At 37.6% G+C, this 21993-nt stretch overlaps 1 protein-coding gene across 1 annotated transcript in view; it reads right to left on the bottom strand.

Moving 5' to 3' along the window:
* KIDINS220 (kinase D-interacting substrate, 220kDa) overlaps positions 1 to 21993 on the bottom strand; it is a 77294-nt gene that overhangs the window by 15383 nt on the left and 39918 nt on the right. Inside the window, exons 22-25 of the mRNA XM_009870288.1 lie at positions 7946 to 8124; positions 6340 to 6566; positions 1705 to 1815; positions 799 to 855 (exon numbers count right to left, since the gene is read on the bottom strand). Of these exons, the coding sequence (XP_009868590.1) occupies positions 799 to 855; positions 1705 to 1815; positions 6340 to 6566; positions 7946 to 8124 (574 nt within the window). The remainder of the gene's footprint in view (positions 1 to 798; positions 856 to 1704; positions 1816 to 6339; positions 6567 to 7945; positions 8125 to 21993) is intronic.

Here is a 21993-nt window from a genome sequence, read left to right as displayed (position 1 = left end):
TCTGGAAATTGTGTGGGTTTTGGTTTGGTGGTTTTTTGTGTTTTTTTTTCATTGCACAACAATGGGAAGGCATTTTTGCAATGATTTACTAGAAGAAAAAAATAACCGAGATCAAATTATAACTGTTGCCAACTACTGTTTGCAGCAAGTTTCAAGAGAATGATGACAGCCATCTTAATTTCCTTGCTTTGGTAATAAATAATGATTTTCCATCATCTTCCACAGTTTGAGTTAAAACAGACACCCATAAAGAAGTCATATTTGTGTGAATACTTTGGATAAAACAAGAAGTCATGGAAAAGGTAGATGTTAGCATTCTGACTTGAGAATAAGCTTACGACTAGCAACTTTTTAATTTTAAATTTCTACTGTAAGTTGCTTTCACTATGTTAACTGCAATAGCTTTATGTCACCAACTAAAGAAGTATGGATCAGGTGAGAGAGCTGACTAAAGCGGGAAAAAAACCCCAGTTACTTCATTCTAAAATCTAAGCACAGAATGACCAGCTGTCATTCTTTGCTCTGTTTAGCTACCACAACACTCGTTTTACTGAAAGCTCACCACAGCTACTAAGGAAGGCAAGGGGAAAACTACAGGGAAACGTATAATACATTTTATAAGTGAAATATTAGCTCTTAAGTTCATTCACGAACTACATTAGTTTTCAACTACTCTATTTGCCCACCAAAGCCACTGATGCAGAGTTAGTGAACTGCAGTTATGATTAATGCAGGCTCATTACTGCTGAAAAAGCAATGAGATGCTAGAATTTCCACACCACATGACTACTCATTTACCATCGAGGGGTCTGTGGGTGAAGGAAGCCCCTCATCAGCATCCTCCTCGATAACATCCTAACAACAACAAAATATTATGGTTTGGGTAAAATGATCAAGGGCTCAACAAAAAAAAATGAAGAAAACAGTGAATGAGAACGATCTCGTCACAATACACAATTCAACAGAAACACATTAAGTGATTATTTTTGCCACCTTAATAGCTTTGCCGATTGTATCAACATCCTAGAAATAAACTGACAAGCAAGGCTTTTACTTTTTTAGCTTTCCTTAGTTCTTAATTCCGTGGGAACAGCTATCTGTCAGTAAAACAAAGACTGTTAAACAGGAATTTTATTATTCTACAGGAAGCTAGAAAAGTCTGCTCGTCTTTCCTTTTCAATGAGTAAATACAGTTGAATTATATGCACTTACAAAATGAAGCTACGACTGAGGCATACTTAAGATAAAATGTATTTTGTTTTACTTAAATATTTAAAATGTTCTTTTTTTACTTTGGCCTTCCAATTTCTAGTGTTCTCTACAATATTAAAGGCTGTCATTTTATCATATAAAATTCAAATATAAATTTACAAGTAGCACTATTTTTCTTACAGTATTACACTGTATCAAATTCTTTGCTGTAGTACAGCTGGCATTATCATGACAGTATTTTCCTGCCAATATTACAGCTCATACGCCTCTAATCTTGATACCTGGATGTTAGAACTGGTTTTCCTCTCCAAGTACTTTCTGAAGTTAAAACAAAATACATTTTACATTACATGTTAAGAATATTTTTGCTTAAGCTATATTTAATATAGAGCTTGTTCTTGTCTAATAGTGAAACATCATTAACAACCTTTTTCATTATTCACTATATTTATTATCTAGGTTAGTATTTGAATTATCCTTCAAAATACTTACTAGGCCATTGTTCTGATCTCTGGACAAACTCGTTTTTAGTGGTGGACGTGAGATGAGATGAGAACTGCCAGGGCAATACCTTGGCATGTAAAGATATGGGGCAAAGAATGGCTATGGGAAAAAAAAAAATGCAACAAAAAAGGGACAAACAATTACACAAATCAAAATGTAATAACAAAATAAAACTTATTTCAACAAAACACATCCTAGAGTTGAGTTTAATAAAGTGAAAACCAGCAATCATTAACAGTTTTCTTTACTTTTTGCATTGAACAGAATTCAATCAAAAGCTCTGGAGGGAATTCTTCAAAATTCCTCAGCGCCAGTGGGTGCTCTGGCGTGGTATTCTAGGGGAACAGAGTTGGAGTGGTTTTGGTAGCTACACTCTCACATCTGTTCTGAGTATGGGTAAAGGATCGTTTAAGGATAATTCTCATAATTTCCCACTTTCAGACCTGCTCAATCCAAAATTGGATGCTCAGTAAAACTTACAATGCTTCATAACACTGAAGACCAGCGTACCAAAAGAAAAAACAGGATGCGTAAGAGCATCACTAGAACTTCTCATATTTGTGGCAACCAATGTGAAGGCTCCCACAAACACTAGATTTTATAACTCTATAAATAGATTTTTATAGCAGACAATATTTGAGCTCCGTTTTGTTGGAAATATGCCAATGCATGTTGTTCAATACAAATACCATTTTAAAGGACAATGTTAAGTATCACAAAACAAATATCAGAATCATATTTTAAAATTAGAAATACTTCTTTTCCCCCTTCATAGGTATCGGTTAACTCTATTCACAATTTTTATAACCAGGTTCCATTTTACTAACAAATTTCAAGACAATAACACTATCCGAGTTTCCAAAAGTTTTATCAGCACAGCAGTGTAAAGGGTCCAAAGGAGAACTTAGACTTTGAATAAAGCCACTTCTAGAAAAAAAAAAAAAAGAGATCTCAAAATATCAAATATACTTCCAACAGAAGACTCCACACATTCCAGTTGTTCAAGTTTAAAAATCAGCTGTAAAAACTCCTTCCCTGAATGTCACGTCACACTCATCAGCATGCAAAAAATCTGTGTGCATGTGTACACACAAGGGTGCATTTAAGAGCTCTGACCCTTACAACTGGTCACGCAGTTAGGAAGCACAAACTGCTTTTCCAATATTGTGAAATCTTGTTTTGACCTATCTGTGAATTTGAGTTAGGTTTTGAAACAAAAATCATCATCAATCCTCTCTTAAGGCAATGTAATGGAAAGCAATAGAGCCTTTAGACTTATAGGGAAGTCAAATCACAGTGCTCATTGCTTTTAAGTCATTACCCAGTTCTTAAGAAAATACACAGAAATCTCAAAATAATGGCTGTATTACAGATTTCTGATGTTTCTATACATAGCATTAAAAAAATTGTATTACCCAGCTATTCAACAAAACAATGTACTATTTGGTTTGTGTTTCTGCACATGACAAGATTCTGAGTAGTCTACTGCACCAAACTCAGCTCTGAGAAAATAATTTTAAGACTTCATGGCCACTACATGAGAGAGGAATAAAATTTGTTGAAGTATTCCACTTTGGATTTGTCTGTAAGGACTAAAAACCTCTGCATTCAGAAGCAGCTATAAAGGAAGTGAGAAATAAAAGTTTAATTCCTGTGTACACCCATCATCTGGACGGCATATGCTACAACTTTTAAGTAATTTCTGATAAATACAAATGGTTCCATATTCTGAGCTGCTAGAGGTAGTCTTGGCACACTCTTCCACATAACTACCACAAACAGTTCATTCGCTCTTCCAACAGCTGAAGTGACATGAGTGTCAGTATAAACGTGGTAGTTCGGTCTGGTTTAAAGAGATAGCAGAACCAATACCCAGCCTTTGCTTTACATTTATTGGCTACTATAGAACGACTTAGAAAATTCACTGATTTAAAAGTATTTCACTGGCACGAGGCATAGCTCTTACAGTGTTTTGTGCAAATGGAACTCTCTTCAAAAAAAGTTCATGTTATTCTCAGAAAAATTAAATGCCTCAGTTTCCCACTAACGGTTTAACCCAAGTGGAAAAACCCCGAGCACAAAATGCTTAATGATCACACCACGTTCAGGCACCCAGCTCTCGCTGCAAAGACCATCCTCTGAAACACAGGGTGAGCATCTCTTTGTTGGTTGTGAGTGATCAAACTACAAAGCAATGAAAGAAAAATAATTGTCCAATAAGGCAATTACTCCCCAATTCCCTCATAATTTCTAATTATGTCTTAAGACCAGTTCACCTACTCCACTGCTCCCCAACCATGGGATGAATTCTCCATTATAGGCCTGAAGTCCACAGGCTCAATCTTCATTTGAAATACAGTAATACAGATCTTGTGAAAACACAAAATTGGTATCAATACATGTTGGGCATAAATCAGCGTAGAGCTGTTCTCCAAGTCTGCAGATAGCCAACGAAGTTGAAGTGTGGAGATTTATTACTTTTTCCAAGATATCAAAGAATTTATTCCACTTTTGCAAAACATCTGCATTTACTGTAATTTCTAGTTTCCACCCTAGAAATTAGACTTGTCTCCTGCTCTGACCTTCTGCATAAGAAGTATGATCTCCACAATGATCCATGATAGCAGTGATTTTGAGAAGTTGAACTTGAATCCAACTTGTAACCAGGCCATTAAGACCTGGATGCACACACCCAGCATAGTCATCCTACACTGAGAGCCGCAGCACTGAGTTGAAGAGCTGGTCAATAGGATTATAAAGTTTCCTTTACAGCTATACAGAAGAAGAATGGTTTTTAAAACCAAAAATGAATATATTATGTCACTGGAAGCTCAAGTTTCAAAACATAGGAACATCTCAAGAACTAAGCAGAAACATACCTAATAAAAAAATTGTATATCCTGAAACTAAAGAGTTTTATTCCTCCAACAGCTCAAAGGCTTTTTTTTCTTAAGCACAAATGAATGCTTAAAGTCAACAGGACAGGAACTATTTACTGGTCTATGTTAACCCTGAACTTAGGGCGGTTTTGCATAAAATTCTGGCATTTCCACAGAAACATTTGAACCCAGTGTGTTCTGTCATATGGGTATCCAAGACCTGCCTCAGAAACTTCTCCTGGGGAGAGCCTTTGTTGGGAGTTTTTTTAAACATCATTCTTAGAAAAACCTGAGAAGTGAAGTATGATTGAAAAGGCTGAAGGAAGCAGCCTTTCAGTCTAAATTTTCTACTGTTATAAGGTTCTCGTCGCTTACCTCAGTATGTGGTGTTCATGACAGTACCTTTATGACTCCAAAGTAATGAATATAGCTCTTCGTCAACATTTGCAAGCATGAAATGCTAAAAGCAATTTAGCAGGCAAAAAACCAAGCACACCTGTAAGCCTGCCTATGCACGTACTACAAATGAACAAATAAATTGATTGTAAGAACAGTTTATGACTCATCAATAATTGCCTTTGTAATGCTTAGTAGAGCCAAAAAACCCCAAAAACTTAACCCGTATATCACCCCATACTTTAAAACCTTGTCATGTACAGTAACACAGACACAAAAACAAGGCTTCCAATTAAACACCTATTTTAGCAAAGCTGAGCTAGTACTAGCACAAAGATTGATGTGGCAAACATTTACCAGTGTTGAATTACTTCAAAGTACATGTCATTTTAAGTAATTTCCAATAAAACAGTACACTGCCACTGTATTGAGGGTATATAAAAATAATTTTAGAACAGGTAGCTTAAAGTTCTGTGCTATGTGTGCCACTATTTTCTGTCTTGGTTAACAAACACTGATTTAGGAATAAATCAATTTTCTTTCCAGCTTATTAGCTTAAATATTTACCTACAGTGAAATCCACTTAAAACCGAGACCACTTCCTATATATAGAAGTAAGCCATGACTTACATCAGCTTTCTACTTTTTTCCCACCTGACAATATTGCAGAAACTGCAGTGGGGGAAAAAGTAAACAAAGTTTTAAAATACTGAATATATGCCACAAAAATATAAAGTTTAGATGCAATCTGACTAAATCATAAAGTACTTCATTCAATTTTCAAGTGAGCCATGCCCAGGACTGGTTTTGAGGCCCACAAATAGCTCCAAAATGCGGTTTTTATGCGATTTACGTTAATTCCTTTAAACTAGTGCAACACCAGTTTATGGAAAATATCCAGAATAAGTTTTAGAAGAGACAAAAGGGAAGACAGACAGACATTCTTATGACAAAGCTCCCCACTTGAGTTTCTGTATGTTTTAACTAAAGTCACCAAGAAAAAGCCAGGACTCCTTCCAACGTCTGTGAGCAAGTATGTCAAAGATTGAGCACAGTTTATCCCACACAAAAATAAAAAAGAAAAAACAACAAACCTACACAATATCCTGAAACTGAGCAGTCTCTCACAATTATTTGACCTATTTTTCCCTTGGTTCACTTGTTTTTCTGATGTAATTTACCACATTTCTCCCCTAGACTATAATGACTGAACGTTACTGTGAAATTTATCAACTTCTGGACTTCTCTCCATTCCTAAACCAAACTTGCATGGCTTTTTTACTATTTTAGATGTGACATCTACGATATTCCTGGATGAAATCACAAGAATTGGTTCTGGATTATTTACCCGATTGTAAAACGGATGCTGAGGTCCTGTCATACCACTATAGTAACTGCTGTGAGGTTGTGGTGATAAAACTCCGCTGTTGAAAGGTCCATTGAAAGAGGTCGTGGAAGAGCAAGCGGATGAGGGCTGACTGAACAGAGATGTTCCTCTGGCAGGTGCCTCGTGTAAAGGCAACGTGGGATAAGGAAGTCCTCCGATATTCATTTGATCTCTCGCGGCACGAACGTCTGGAAAATAGAAACGGAAAAAAAGAATGAGACTTTGCTGGAAATACTCGAAAAAGTTTTGAGTTGTTTGCCAGTTCATTACAATACATTTTTGCGGATTTAATTCAAATCAAAACTCATCGAGTAGAATGTCAAATATCACTTTCAGCTGCACTCGGTTGATTTCGCTTGAGGATCATATATACACAGGAGTCTTTAGAAGAGTTAGGACAATTTATTGCATAAATTTATGTAGCATATTAAATGCCCCTAAATATTCTCAGAGAGAAAAAGTTACAAATCCCATCCAAGTGGGAAAAAACGCAGGAATACATCACGCCAAGTACGTCTCTGATGGCAAGTATGTCTGATGTGATAGTCAGACCTGAACTGTTTCTGAAGAGATTAAGGAGAGAGAGAGTGTGATCAAAGTCAGGCCATGCCACTGCAGCTACCAAGTGCAGAGAAGTTGGAAAAAAGTAAGAACAAAAAGGCTTCCAGTTGAGCACTGAAGAAAAGTGTTATGACAGAAAAGACAGGCAAAGAGAACTATTAATACCTGAATTCAGTTCCCACCTAGAACACTGGCTGTCATAACAAAGATTCACAAGTGTCTTATCAGAAGTTTCAAGTTGGGGCTTTCTTCAAAGCTTTAACGCCTCTTAACAGATGGAAATATTAGGATGCTTTAACCTCACTCCAGAGCCATCAGTAATCCCTCAGACTGGACAAGAAGGGTCTCACCACGTGTCACATCAATCCACAGCAGCAGCGAGCAGTCGAATACTCAACGCTGAGCGGGCTGTTTTTGCAGAGCAGAATGTACCTGAACCTGACTGCATTTTTTGAGACTACAAGCAAGTAAAGATAACAACCTTATCTGCTTAACAACCACTGCAAAATAAACAACATTTGTCCTAGGATGAATTTAAATATCATACTAGAGCAGACTAAAGAGTAACCCACGGGTACCAACTGCACAGTTACCTAGCAGGGTATACATCAAATGGAGACATTCCACTTTCCTTCACTGGCTTCAGTTCTATAGGATCTTACTGACACTATTCAAAACTGTCAATAACAGTATAGAAGTCAACTTGCATCTCTACTACTAAAATATCCTCGTGTGTATTGGTTTTCTCCGTCTTCTAAAGCAGTCTTCAACTCAAGGACAGTGGATTCGCCCCCTTCAAAAGAGGGGCATTAGCCAAGTATGATTTGGTCTTTAGAGCAAAGCTACTGCTACTGAATGGCCTCTTATCAAAGCCAAATCAGACAATCTCAAGGTCTGATTTGATGAACAAATCAGGATTCTGCATAACATACAATGTAGCCCTACCTAAAACAAACAAACAAACAAACCCCATTGTCATTTTCCATTTATCTGAAAGCATACTAACCTGCAATGATTTCTCGTAGCTTGGGATCTAAGTTTACAGTACACGGCAAAAAGGTTCTTACATCACGTGCAACAAGAACAGGTGTTCGTGAAGACAAAAATACTTCAAAGTTCCGTATGTCTGCATCAATTTCAAGTAGAGGCTCAACATCTTTAGTTGTAGGAATATTCTTTGATATTCTGGGGAGGAAAAGTTTAGATAAATCATAAACCACACTTATTAAAGTATGACTTCCATTTGCATAGTGATACTCCAGGGTGAAATACTTGCATCCATTCTCCTTTTTCTTTGGAAAATTCAGAGAACCCACAAGGAGCTGCACTGTCTGCAGAAAGAACAATTAAACATTTTCTAATATGCAAAAAATCTCAAACTGCTAAGTAATCTGATCTAATTGTATGCTTTAGAGAAATCTCAAAGAAACCAAAGAGAAGACTAAAATCAGATCATTAACATCAAATCCAAAGTAAGGGGAAGTTAACATCTATCAACATTAACCTCAAACATCCATTCAAATTCTGACAACCCAACCAGAAATTCTATTGCAAAAACCCCTCATTTTTCAACTAACATTTCTTTTAATAGGAATACTCAGACATCTTAGACATTGATTAAAACCCAACTGTGCATGGTTTCATGGTAAAAACTGGAAAAACAACTGCCTGCTTTCAAGTCATTCACCCTCTAAGATGAGAAGCCATAACAGAAGAGAACAACAAAACAGTAAGATATGATCAATATACTGGACTGTTGACGCGTTATGACTGTTTTCAAGCAATGGAGCTGTTTGTTGTTTTTTTTTCCTAAGAACTAGAATAAAGGAAAGAACAAGGAGAAGGACTCAATGTTCATAAATTTCAACCAGGCTAAAATCTCCTACCAAATGTAAGCAAGCGATGGAGGCTGACACGATGAGTGAGAAGGACCTTGCTTATTTGACATCTCATCTCATAGTATCATGACTGCTATCTCATGTGATACGAAGTAAGAAATGATAATCTAAATTAAAGATTACTAAAATGAAGACAATGTTTCTCACACCCAGTATAATAAAAAGGAAACAGTGAAAGAATGCACTGAGGCTGGCTGACATGCTTATAGTAATGACTATAAAGTGACTGTGACGGCACTCTATATGCACACTCACCACTGAAGTAACCACGATGTGTTTAAAGTAAAAAAAAAAAAAAGTTACAAGAAAAAAACCCACAACTTTATATAAATACAAAATTAATGATGCACCTCACTAGTTAATGGCTTTTCCCAAAGAGACACTGTGATCATAGTTTCGTGAAAAGGGATGACTTGGCACAGACACGCTGACTGACCCGTGAGTTGCTGTAACTTGTTAAAGAGGAGTGAGCAGAGCGTGCAGAAGTGTCCGAGTTTTCTCTGATTATTGGACCATTAAGGCAGTGAAGGCAACTGCCAGGGCGGTCATGGGGGAAAGGAGTGCACTGGTGCATGGACAGAAAGGGAGGAAGGAACCCTCAGTAACCCCGCAAAGTGCAAACAAGAATCTCTCACATTAAATAAATACACACTCACTGTCTATAAGGAGAAAAGAATGTAACACTTGGGAAAAAAAAGGTTGGAATTTAATTGTATTTTTAATAAAGCTAATGAACTAAGTTATCATTAGCTGAATAACCTTACCCTACTTCACAATTTGTTAGCTTTTTAAAAGCTTCTTTTATCTTTGTTTTTAGTTCCTTCATAAAAAGTAAAATTTTATGTACCATGGGACTATTCCAGAGACAACAGTGGCAGATTTACACAAAATATTCAGCATTTAATGTTAAGAGAAATACAAGAAGTGAGGAGCAATGCTTGATGGCTCAAGTAAGTGCAATACCTTACATTGAACACATTTAAACTGCGAGTTAATCTTTCAATTTGACCTTTTAGGACATTACTGCCCTATACTAAAAGTAGAATTAACAAATTCCTACAAATTTTACCAGAAAACATCTGAATGCATCATGTACCTAACAGATGGACGATGCTGCCATACCGTGCTGTCATAAACAGTAGCTATGAATAACTTTATTCACAGTGAGATGTTACTTCTGCAGCACAGGAAAACAAATATAACAAATATAAAGCATAAAAGCAAGCATAGCCTATTCTAACAAAAGTTCTGGTCCTGTAAATGATTATGAGACACCATCAGGCTGGCAGTGGCATTTCCCACTTTAGGGAAGTATGTACGGCTTTACAGGCTCCAGCCTTAAGGGCATGAAGGTTAGTGCTTCTCTAAGAAGAGAAACTTCGCACTCAGAAGTAGGTTACAGTTACAACAGTGTTTAGAGAAATCTAACAGGAGCTAAAAGTGGTACTCATCTCAAGGGGCGAATGGATTAAAAAAAAACAAAAACATCATCCATAGTATCAAAGTAAAACTTGCATACAGCAGAACTGAGAAGTATTTTACACTGACATTTGGCTACTAACTTAGGCACTTCTATTCTGCCTTATAGAAAGCTACGACTAAACCGACGGTAAATGTAGACGTCTTTACTGAACCATCAGAAATGTCAAAAAACCAAAACACCACTAATGCATGCTATAGTTACAGACATTTACTGTGAGTATTCTAGACGAGAGTTCAACCACTGCAAAATGAAAACTAAATCACTTTTTAAGGCAGAGACTGCAGAGTTAAAGAGTGCCCTACTTCAACACTTAAATCTACAAAATAAAAAGCCAAAAGGAGAATGTGACATAGATTTAAATAAAACACACAGCTGATGAATCACATGAAACAAATTAGCTGAATTTTAATGCCAGCTCTACTTAAGATTAAATGCGAACAGTGTTCTGAATATGACGAACAAAGCTACTGTTCAGAAGCCAATGGCCCACTACTGGTGTGCAGATTGAAGTCTCTATTTGAACCTCCTGAGCTCAATGTCTTAAACGACGCTTTTGAAAGAAATATTAATGTAAATGATAATCTTTTGGCAAAGAGCCACAAAAATCGCATGTGCCTGTACTTCTCAGATAAAAAAAAAAAGGTTAGCATGTAACTTTAGGAGTTACTTTTTCTAAAGTATAAGCATACAGATCTAAAAATAAAGCACTGTGAACACCCTATTCTCATTTTGGTGCTAGATTTTCCCCGAGGCAGAAGAATTATTCTTTAAATCACAAACATCAAAAACTGGCAGTGTTAAGAGAGTGTCTGTTTCCATGAGAAACTACTTGAATTTAAAAGGAATGAGCCCAAGCCAGAACATTACATTAACAGAAGAGAACCTTGAAAATTCATTCCACTATGCCACACGTATCCATTCCATGCATAGCTAAAATTAAAAACTGCTTTGTGTGGATTAAGCTTTATTCCAACAATGATGGATTACTTCTGACTTTTTCCTCAAATAAAAATAAGTTATTTTAAGTACACACAGGTATGTAATCTTCCGTTCAAGACTGTGTATTTGCTCCAAATTTTTTCTAGTTTATGTTCACCTTGTGCTTCCACGACTGATTTGGAAAATAACCACCAGTCGGTCCAGCACTGAATGCTGCCAGCATAGCTTAGATGTCAGGTTGTTCGGCTGTAAATGACAGAGCCTACCTACTCACCACCGACTGCAGGAGACAGCTGCCACCACAGGTTGTGGTCCTTCACCACCCAACCAGGTAGTGGGTGAAATGGCAGTAGCATCATCTACCTCCATCCACACTGAAGGCTTAGCTGTGCTCATGTTCCCTGTTTGGTTGGTCATGTCAGCTCTTGGATTCCCCGAACAAGTTCTGTCACTTCTTCTCCCAGCCTCAGGCCAGAAGTTTCACTCTCTGTGCTCAAGGCCAGCTCTGATACCTGGGATCGAACTGCTGTTGTAAGAGCTGCCAGAAGCATCAGTGGAGGCCTCTCTTGCTTGATTTCACAGCCACCTCCAAGTTCGGGCCTTTCCCCTTGGTCCCTGCCCGGGCTACATCTACATACCTGGTCATAGGTTAGCGCTGGGCCGGTCACTGAATGAATGACAGATGCTCTCTAATGCCTCCCTCTTCCCAAATGGGAAGGGAAAGGGAATAAGGCAGAGAGTTGTGGATTGGAAAGGCAAAATAAAACAGCTTTAATAGAATAATAATCGTACTAATAAGGAAATAATGAACTGTATCCAGATATATACCAAACTGGTATCAAACTCAACTCTCCCATTGATGCTGCAGAGCAGGCAGCACCGGCGAAGCTCCAGGCTCAGCAGCAGAGGGGAACAAAACACAGGAGCTGGATTCCAGAACTCAAGATTAGGATCAAAGGCAAAACAACAGAGTCCTCCTCAAATGCTGGCCATAAGAGCAAGAGAACTTAACCCCCATGATCCCTCAGCTTTACACTGAATATGACGTATGTGGAACGGAGTACTTCTGTCGGTCATGTTTGGGTCGTGTTTCCAGTCCAGTGACTCCCTCACTTGACATCTGGGCTTGACCTAAACCACATCTCATGGCTACAGACCCCTGGGCTGCTTTGCTGCCCCAGGTTACCATCCCTGAACCTGCTCTGATCATCCTATTTGGCTGCTGTGGGACTGCACCCCATGCTCACGAGGACAGCGTCCTGCCTGCCTTGCTGTCCTGGCCCCTGCTCAGCTCCCAGTTTGCCTGCCCTGCTGCTCCCGGGCAGGCTGACAGCTCTGCCGGTCCTCACACCCAGCAAGGGCCATGCTCTCGGCTCTCGCCAAACCTCTCTCCCTGAAGGTGAAAACAAAGAAGCTTTACAAGCTACTTTCTGCACATCTGATTTTTTCTTCCTCTTCATGTGTTTTATAGGAGCAAGTACGTATGTGAACCAGAGTAATTTAACTTTTCCATTTCAGAAAAAGCGTAAGACTTAATTAATTGCTATTAAATAATAAAAACAGAGTAAAAGAGGGCATGAGTATGAAGGCATGTCATGTTTTATCTATCATGTGCCTTTTAAATTTTTCTCTCAATACAGTTTAAGACAAAATGTTGCTTACAAAAATTAATTAACAATAATTAATGATACAAAAATATTTATTCTAAAGGTTTGATAGTGAGGATCAGAAAGCTAGAAAATCTGGGCCACTGAAATGCAGTATGACATTTTGGTGCTTAACAGGCTGCTAACTAGACATGTGATCTCTAATATCTAATAATCAAATACTAATAATACAATGCTTTGCTCTTACATTAGTTATTTGATTCCTCTCCTGTGTGGTCACTATGGTGACAGTGTATCTTTATGGAAGCATTTTTTTCTGGATTAAAAGCTCTCACACAAAAGGCTCCAGAAAATTTGTAGTACTATCAACATATCTAGACTAGTGCTGCAAAGATTGTTTCAAACTGAAATTTGCAACAGGTTATGTGGACACTGAAAACCAGCATTTGCTCATATATAGACTTGTATAAAAGCAGGAATAAAAAGTCATCACACAGTACTAAAATTTAAGTGATTCAATATTTTGTCTTAATAAAGACAAAAAAAATAAAGCTATAGTTTTATATATTTAGCTAGACAAAAAATATAAACCCCTCAGTGCATATGAAGCAGAACACAGACTTCACTGAACAAATACAGTAACTATTCAAAACCAGAATTCTATTACCACAGGTATTTAGGAAAGCTTGCTTTGCAAAACTGGCTCTATCAAATTCAAGTAACAGTACATAAAGCATCCTCTTCCACGTATTGCCCCTTTTGATCATTTCAGAAAGAAAAAACACTCTGATCCTTAAAAGATTGATATTAAACCACACCCAGGATCATGCGCTATCACTGAACCATATTAAAAAGGTCTATTTTTAATACAACTTCCCAGAACGCATCCTTCGCTGGCATTCTTTATAATAATAAAAATAATAATAAAGCATTAAAGTAGTTACAAATGCCTGGATTCACAGCTTTGCAGTGCTATTTAAATTACAGAAGGCAAAATAATTTTTAAAAAGTCAATGTATTTATTACACAGATGGAAAAGCAGCAAAACAGAGTAGCAAGTAGTAACACTGCTCAAAGCTGCTCTGTAAACAGAAAGGTAATTATGTCTCTCTAACTGAGAAGTCCAACAAGATCACTCACACAAGCGAAATACAAGAACACTGCATTAATCTGGTTTTGGCATTTTTATTACTGAACATCATTTAGCAAGCTGCTTTATGGCTTCATGTAGAGATTCTTTTATTCAGTACCTCTACCTGTAGGACTTCAGAAACTCAACAAATATTTGCAAGTCCTCTAGCAATAGAAACGGCCATGGTTCATCCTACCCTCCACTCTTCTGGGGCTACTTCACAGCATACAGTTAAACCTCTGAACCAAAAAACCTCCTCCTCCAAAAATCCATGACAAAAACTTCATTCGCAGAAGCACGAGTTCCACTTCTCAGAGTAAGCCAAAGACTAATCCACTGATCTGTGGTAAACCCAGAAATGGAAGGCAAAAGGGTACAAATGCTGTACTACATTAATAGGTTAATAACCAAAATTCAAGGCAAATAGGGCCAAAGACTTCCTCTTAGAGAGCAGCATTTGGATTGTCTGACCTGTTCCTTATCTTTCAGCTTCTTATGACAGAGTTAATCTCTTGAGGCAAATTTATCACCTGGGCAAGTCATTGCAAAGAATACCACAGCATCAGCCTCCAAAGAACTTGATGTCTGTGCTACAGCTCAGTGGAAGGCTTATACAGAAATATCAGACACAAGCCTTTTCTGAATATGAAGCAAGTATTTTATCTCCTTCTTCTTCCTGAGAGACAGATCACATTGCATTTAATGCAGGGTATGGGCCAGAAGCAGTATGTAGGTAAGAGATGCATTTCCAGCTCACCACCTTACCTCACCATGTTTTCCCATGTTTTCAAGTTTTGAATAACTATTCTACTTCTGACAAAAACATTCAGCAGACAAAGGACACCACTGTCTTTTAACTTTATTTCCCAACTTTATCAATTCCCCCTGAAGTACAGAAGTCTTGCGAAATCATAGAATCGTAAAATCATAGAATGTGTTGGGTAGGAAAGGACCCTTAAAAGTTATCTGGTCCAACCCCCTGCAGTGAGCAGGGACATCTTTAACCAGATCAGGTTGCTCAGAGCCCCATCAAGCCTGACCCTGAATGCCTCCAGGGATAGAGACTCCATCATCTCGCTGGGCATCCTGTGCCAGTGTTTCACCACCCTCATAGTAAAGAGCTTGACTTAGAGAGGTTAAAAATGAAAGTTTTCTTTCCTGAAATTGTTTATACGAAATTGTTGCTAAAACTAAGGCTTCTGTATTCTGCTCTAAATTAGTATCAATCAATGATACCTGGAGGGATTTGAAACATACACAGGAGCATTTTTGAGATGTCATTAATTCACATTAACTATACTGTAAGCATTTCCAATTATCAAGAAAGTATTTTAAAAATACGACTTACTACTCTCTATTACAAAGGTAACTAAAAATGCTAAAAATATTCCCCTGTCTTGTTCTGATTAGCTTTTGCTCCTATTCTTTTCCTCTCACTATTACCTCCTCATCTGAACTTCCTTCTTCCCTGTCACAGCCTCTGGAACTCTCTTCTCTTTCCTGCCTTGCTGCATGTAGGTTTATTCACAGACAGTTTGGGCAACGACCACCTGCTACCCAACTAAGTTGCCTTTTGAAACCACATTATTAATACAGTAAGAAACATAACTTTATGTGCCCTGCATTTTAAGTAAGAGGCAATAAAAGGAAAGCAAGAAACAAAAGGCAGGTTAAATACTTCGAAGTAATGCCTCACTGTGAGGTCTGCAAGAATATTAAATTGTCTGCTTAAAGGAAGTGATTTATTTAAACCTGGCGTGGGCAAAAGATGATTGCAGAGAACATTATAATCAGACTGATGAATATGGCACGTTCCATAGCTTTCTCATTTTTAAGTTCTGTAATCACTAAAAAGCTACACTTCTTAAATTAATACTTCAATAGATTTTATACAACTCGCAAATCCCTCCAAAGTGAATTTCACCCTTTTTATTAAAAAGTGTTTAAACAGTGTCAGAACTGGAATTAACATAATAACCTCCCAGAGAAGTTAAATTTCAAATGATCGTGCTCAGTTTTAACATTGCTAGGGACTTACTGAAAATATGTAACATACTTTTAAAAAAAATTAACAGATACTTGTCTAAAACACTATAATGAAAAAGTAGACAGATAATGCTTATCTTCGTTTTTTATTTTACCTCTTTTCTTCTTACTTATGTATATTAACAAAAAACTCTCAAATGATTTAGACAAAAGCTTTTAGCTCAACACATAATTGCAACAAAATTACAATAATTGTACCAATTGAAATAATCCTGAATGAACAGTTTGTCATCTTAATGTTCCAATGGTTTATAGAAGGATCTACTTAATTAGCTGAAATTGCTTTCCAATGTTAGTATCAAATGTCATTTGTTAAAAGTTGAACGATTTCGAAAATAATTTAACAAAGCAATTTTACAAAACACCAAGAACCAACATTTTCTTTTCAGCTGAATAAAGCAAGCATATGTGTCATCAAATTGCTATAAAAATAAATGAGCCTTTATATGGGGAAAAAATAAATTTTACTACTAGCGTTACGAATACGATTTTCTGAGTTTTTTTTATTAAATCAATTTCTTTAATAAAATAATTTCATACCATTTTTATCTTGGTGCTATTTTTAGTATGCTGTAAATACACTTTCTTAAACTGTAGTAAACAACGAAGTAGAACTATTCAACTGTATGTGAAACAGAAAAATGTTTTAACTTGTTTTATTTCCTAAGGTATATTATACAAAAGATATGAACTTACCACTAAAACGTAACAGCAAGGACACCATGCTGTAGAACCCCAACCCTACAGTCATCAACTGCTGCTCTGCCTCGCAGAGAGGGACTTGGGGGTGTTGGTGGATGAAAAGCTGGACATGAGCCACCGAGGCGCTCGCAGCCCAGAAGGACAATCACATCCTGGGCTGCATCAGAAGCAGCATGGTCAGCAGGTTAGGGAGGTGATTCTGCCCCTCTGCTCTGGTGAGGCCTCACCTGGAGTACTGCGTCCAGCTCTGGAGCCCTCAACACAAGAAGGATGTAGACTTCTTGGAGCAGGTCCAGAGGAGGGCCACAAAAATGCTCCAGGGCTGGAGCATCTCTCCTACAAGGACAGGCTTGAGAGAGTTGGGGTTTCAGCCTGGAGAACAGGAGGCTCCAGGGAGACCTTACAGCAGCCTTCCAGTACCTGAAAGGAGCCTAGAGGGAAGCTGGGGAGGGACTATTTACAAGGGCCTGTAGCACAAGGATAAGGGGCAATGGTTTTAAACTAGAGGAGGGTAGATTTAGATTAGATGTTAGAAAAAAATTCTTTACTATGAGGGGGATGAAACACTGACAGGTTGCCAAGAGAGGTGGTGGAGGCCCCATCCCTGGAGACATTCAAGGTCAGGCTTGATGGGGCTCTGAGCAACCTGATCTGGTTAAAGATGTCCCTGCTGACTACAGGGGGGTGGACTAGGTGACCTTTAAAGGTCCCTTCCAGCCCAACACATTCTATGATTCTAATCTATAACTAAATTAGTTTTTACCAGTTTAATCTGAAGAAATAAAAAAGTAGAAACAGAAGATGAGTTGTCTAGTAATCTGAAATTAAGTATTTCTCTGCTTAACACTATTAGAAATAACTACTTCTGTGACTGCTTCTTAAAAGGGGTGGCAACAGCAAAAAGACTGAGGAAAAAAAGCAAGCAAAATCATAGACCAGTGCTGAAGCTGGAAAGACAACATCTAGAACTGAAGAAACATTGACACCTCCATTCTGATAAATAAGACAGAGCAAATGTCTTTCACAAATTATTCCTTACAATAGTCTAAGAGTTGAAAATGCAGTTTAAAAGTACTAAATGTGCTACAGGTGGCTGGAATCCTTTAGTCTCCCACACAGAGAAGAATCCTGAATAAAAGAAAGCTATTACGTTATTCTTCTGAATTTGGTGTGTCTGTTTTGGCACATCATTTTGCCACCCCATTTAAAATCCATCGTAAGTAGGCATGCACAGAGATGTGCACAGACACTTTATTGCAGATCTTAATATAAGATCAAGTGATGGATGAATTATATTTTGCCAAGTTTTAAATAATGGTTACTTACAACTCGGAGGAAAGCACAACCATTTTCTCATCCTGAAGACATATATATCTTTTTGCAAAAATCAAAGACTTAAGGTTCTTGATTTCCATAGCTTCTCTCACCTTTCCAAAGAGCATATTTTCAAGGAGATTCAGTAAGGGTGGAGATCCTAATCCAAACAGACAGGCTCAAGAGTTCCTTCTATCCTGAGCCAAGCTCCTATGTTGTAGTATTTTGAAGGAATATGTAAGAACAGTCACGTCACAGAAATTCAGGGACCAGAAACTATTTGCTGATATCATCACAAAGACTTGTCTTATTATCCCAGTTTGGGTAAAGCCTGGGCAAAGAATGACAGGTAGGACTGTCCCTCATGACATAAAGCACTATGAGCGGAGTAATGTCAAAACGAGCAGTAGGTAGTGCTTGAAGAGAAGGTTGTGTGAATATTTGAATTCTGTATCATTAAACAAATTATGAACTCGGTATGCAAGCAAACATGCTCAAACCACGTTTATCTGTCTATGCTTTTTAAGGGCTTCAGCTATTGACTCTCAGGGATCACAAATAGGCTAAGCACCACAAGACTCAGCTTAGGCCTTGCATTAACAGCTCTGGGCTTTCACACAAGCAGGGTGCTGCAGAAACTTCAGGGGTAAAAATTCAAACATCCATAGTTTTTTCAAGCGCTTATGAGTTCAATTAGTCCTTTTCTTAACTGCGTCCTTGAACTCAAGAGGCATATATACACCTCAAGTTTCAACCGTATAAATCTTAACTCATAAAACAGACTTTATCAGCAAAGACAGTTCAGCTACTAAGAGCGTTAGGAAGTGACAGGCCGGTCAATGTGCCAGATGCACAAGAGAACTGGTTCGCTCACACATGCAGAAACTCTCCCCTAACACCTTCAGATTTCAGAAGAACAAAGGCCTACACTCAGGGGGGCTACACAATTACTTCAGTGGCTTCTCAAAACATCCTCCGATAGACAAAGTACTGCAGACACTGGTTTCTGCCATGATGAGGAGGACATAAACAGATAAAATGTGTTCAGGAGATGATCTCATTTAGTGACTAAATTTAATGAGGAAAGGGACTGAGAAGACATTCCCTCCTGTACAATCAGCTTTAATAGCATGATTCTTAATCGACAAGGTGGCAATATCAAATCACTGCCATCTATATCCTTAAGCAGTAGAAAATATCAAGAAACAAAGCAAGATGACTAAAACTCAGAGCCTCAAACTGAAATGAAAAGTTAAAGTCTTGGGGGAAAAAAATAAATGCTCAAGTGTCTTAGACGGAGGAAGATTTGAGAATCCAAAAGAGAGAGGGGAAATTATTCAAGGAAAACTGGGATTCTTCCATGCATGAGAAACTGGACAGCAACAATATTCAGTGCAGTATCTCACTGAAGTAAGACTAGGACTCTCCTCATCCTCTTTAAATTCTTTCCTACTTGGGTACAATCTTTTTGAAAAGTGATGACTAGAATCTCACTGTGTTTAGAATTTAGATACATCACAGACTTTAATACAACACCTTCCATTGTTTTGCTAGTTACTCATAAAGACACTGTTTCATTTGATGACTTTTGCTCAGCACTGAACCTATTTTTTTTCAGAGAAACTAGCAATGATTTTTGAATTTCTTTCCTGAAAACAGAGTTACAGCCCATCACTATGTTACAAAGACTATAGATGAGATTATTTTTCCCGCTATGCTACAACAGCTATATCCACAGTGACTTCAGCCTGCAATTTACTCATAGCTACTTCTACAACCCCCTGTGAAACAGCTCTCCTGGTTGGACCCCCACATTGCATCTTCTTCCTCTGCCAAACCATTTACAAGTATGTCAAAGAGCACAAATATTATCTTTGGAAACTTTACCTGCAAGTTTCTCATGAGACTCTTATTCTTTTTACTTCCTTCTTTTGTTTTCCTGAGGCAATCTTGCTTTTTTATTACCTTAAATTTTAATACATTTAAATGTTCTTAGATCAAGATCTTGCTTAAAATTTCTTAAATTTCAAAGTATTACAATGCATTCTTTGCATGCTCATTGACTCGAGAATCCAGTCTCTAGAAAAATATCTTCTGTCTACAAAATCCATTGTGACTTTTGCCAGTATAACATTTATTTAGATCTGTCACTGACATTCATTCTGGTATCATGGATGTTTCATTTAGCCTTCACAAGAGAGCACATTCCCATAGCTGGCTAATTTACAAGTCTGAGAAGTATCAGCTGCAAACATTCAACAAAAACTTGCTTTAATCTGACAACTTAATTCTCTTAGAACTTCATTTACGGAAAGCCCATGTATTTCATTCCAGTTCAGGGCTTTAAAAATTTGCGTTTTGCAACTTCTGAAAACCATTTTGGCATTACACAAAAATGACATTACGAAGATTCTTTACAGCAACACAGATGAGAACACAGCACAACATAAATATAGAAGAATATTAACTGTATCTCACAACTATAAATAAAATGGCAAAAACAACTAAAGTAGACCAGGATGGAGAAGTGGGTAGTGCTTGACCACAGAACAACCTAAACACTAACAGGGAATGAAAACACAAGAGAGAAGAAATGAGAATTAGGAACTTAACCTGGTAAAGAGAGTGACTACATGAAAATCCTGATGATGAGAGATGACATGAAAAGACAACTCAAACTGAAAGGAGTAAATACTGGTACTAATAAATATACCAACTGGAAAGCTAAACCATGCAAAGATCCAGACTAGCAAAGAAAGAGTGAGAGGGCAGAAGTGAGATAAGGAAGCATAAAGGGTAAAGACATTTTTCTCCATAATGTGGAACAAAAGCCAACAATGCAGCCTCTGCATTTTTCTAACTATCAAAATTTGACATAATTAAAAAGCATGGGTTTGTTCCCCACTATGAAAGAATTACAACACATCTGTCGCAATTCTGTTGTAATCTGTCTCTACCTGTTAATAAGAGAGAAATCTAAGTGACTCTAACCCATAAAGACTGTTCAGAGTTGTGTCTGGGCCACAAATTGAAGCCTAACTTTGGTTTGTTTTCTTGGGGGGCAAAACGTTTCCAATGTAACATTCAGTAGGTTTTCCCATCTCTGCATAATAGGATGCAGTAAAGACACACTATTCCTGACAGAACTGTTTTCATGCTTATCAATATAGTCTTCTATATCCATCACAGTATCTACAGAAAAGCACTTGCTAATTATTTTCCCCAAAAAACCTTTACAGTAAGAATATGTCAGCATCTTAAAAAAAAAACAAAACCAAAACAAAAAAACAAAACCAAAACAAAAAACCAAAACCAAAACAAAAAACAAAACCAAAACAAAAAAACAAAATCAAAACAAAAAAAAACCCCAAACACAACAAATTGGAGCACAAAGATATATCTAATAACCAAATTGAGATACCCATAGTTTTTTCAGAGTGCTCCACCTACTGAAAGCAGAGCTCCTACTCGCTTCAGATATAGCTCTGAACACTGAGTACTTACCACTATCAGCCTACAGAACCACAAGCTGTACACCACCTCCCAACAGAGGCACAAATACTGTCTAAGCAAAAGGTATGACAGAGGTGACTAGTTCAGCATCACACAGACTCCGACAAATAACTCTGGAGTAGCTTGTAATGGTCTTCATTTAGTTTGACTACCACGTTCTTTTCAGCTAGAAAAGACAGCACTGAAATGCGGCAGAAGACAGCCCTTCCCTTTGCTTTAGCTCAACAGAAACAACCGTTTAGTGATTTTTACTTTTCAGCTCATTCTCTTCTAAGAGGCTGCACTTTCTGAATCGAACAGCATGGTTTTGCAGACTGTGTGTGCTACTAGCAATGGTAACACCTGATGGTTACAGTTACTACCACGGATTGGTATGCACAAAGGCTCTTATTTATACTTATTCCTATAGTGACCAAGGTC

This window comes from Apaloderma vittatum, unplaced genomic scaffold, assembly GCF_000703405.1.
Source record: "Apaloderma vittatum isolate BGI_N311 unplaced genomic scaffold, ASM70340v1 scaffold1555, whole genome shotgun sequence".
Lineage (NCBI taxonomy): Eukaryota > Metazoa > Chordata > Aves > Trogoniformes > Trogonidae > Apaloderma > Apaloderma vittatum.
This window is presented reverse-complemented; position numbering and strand designations above follow the sequence as displayed.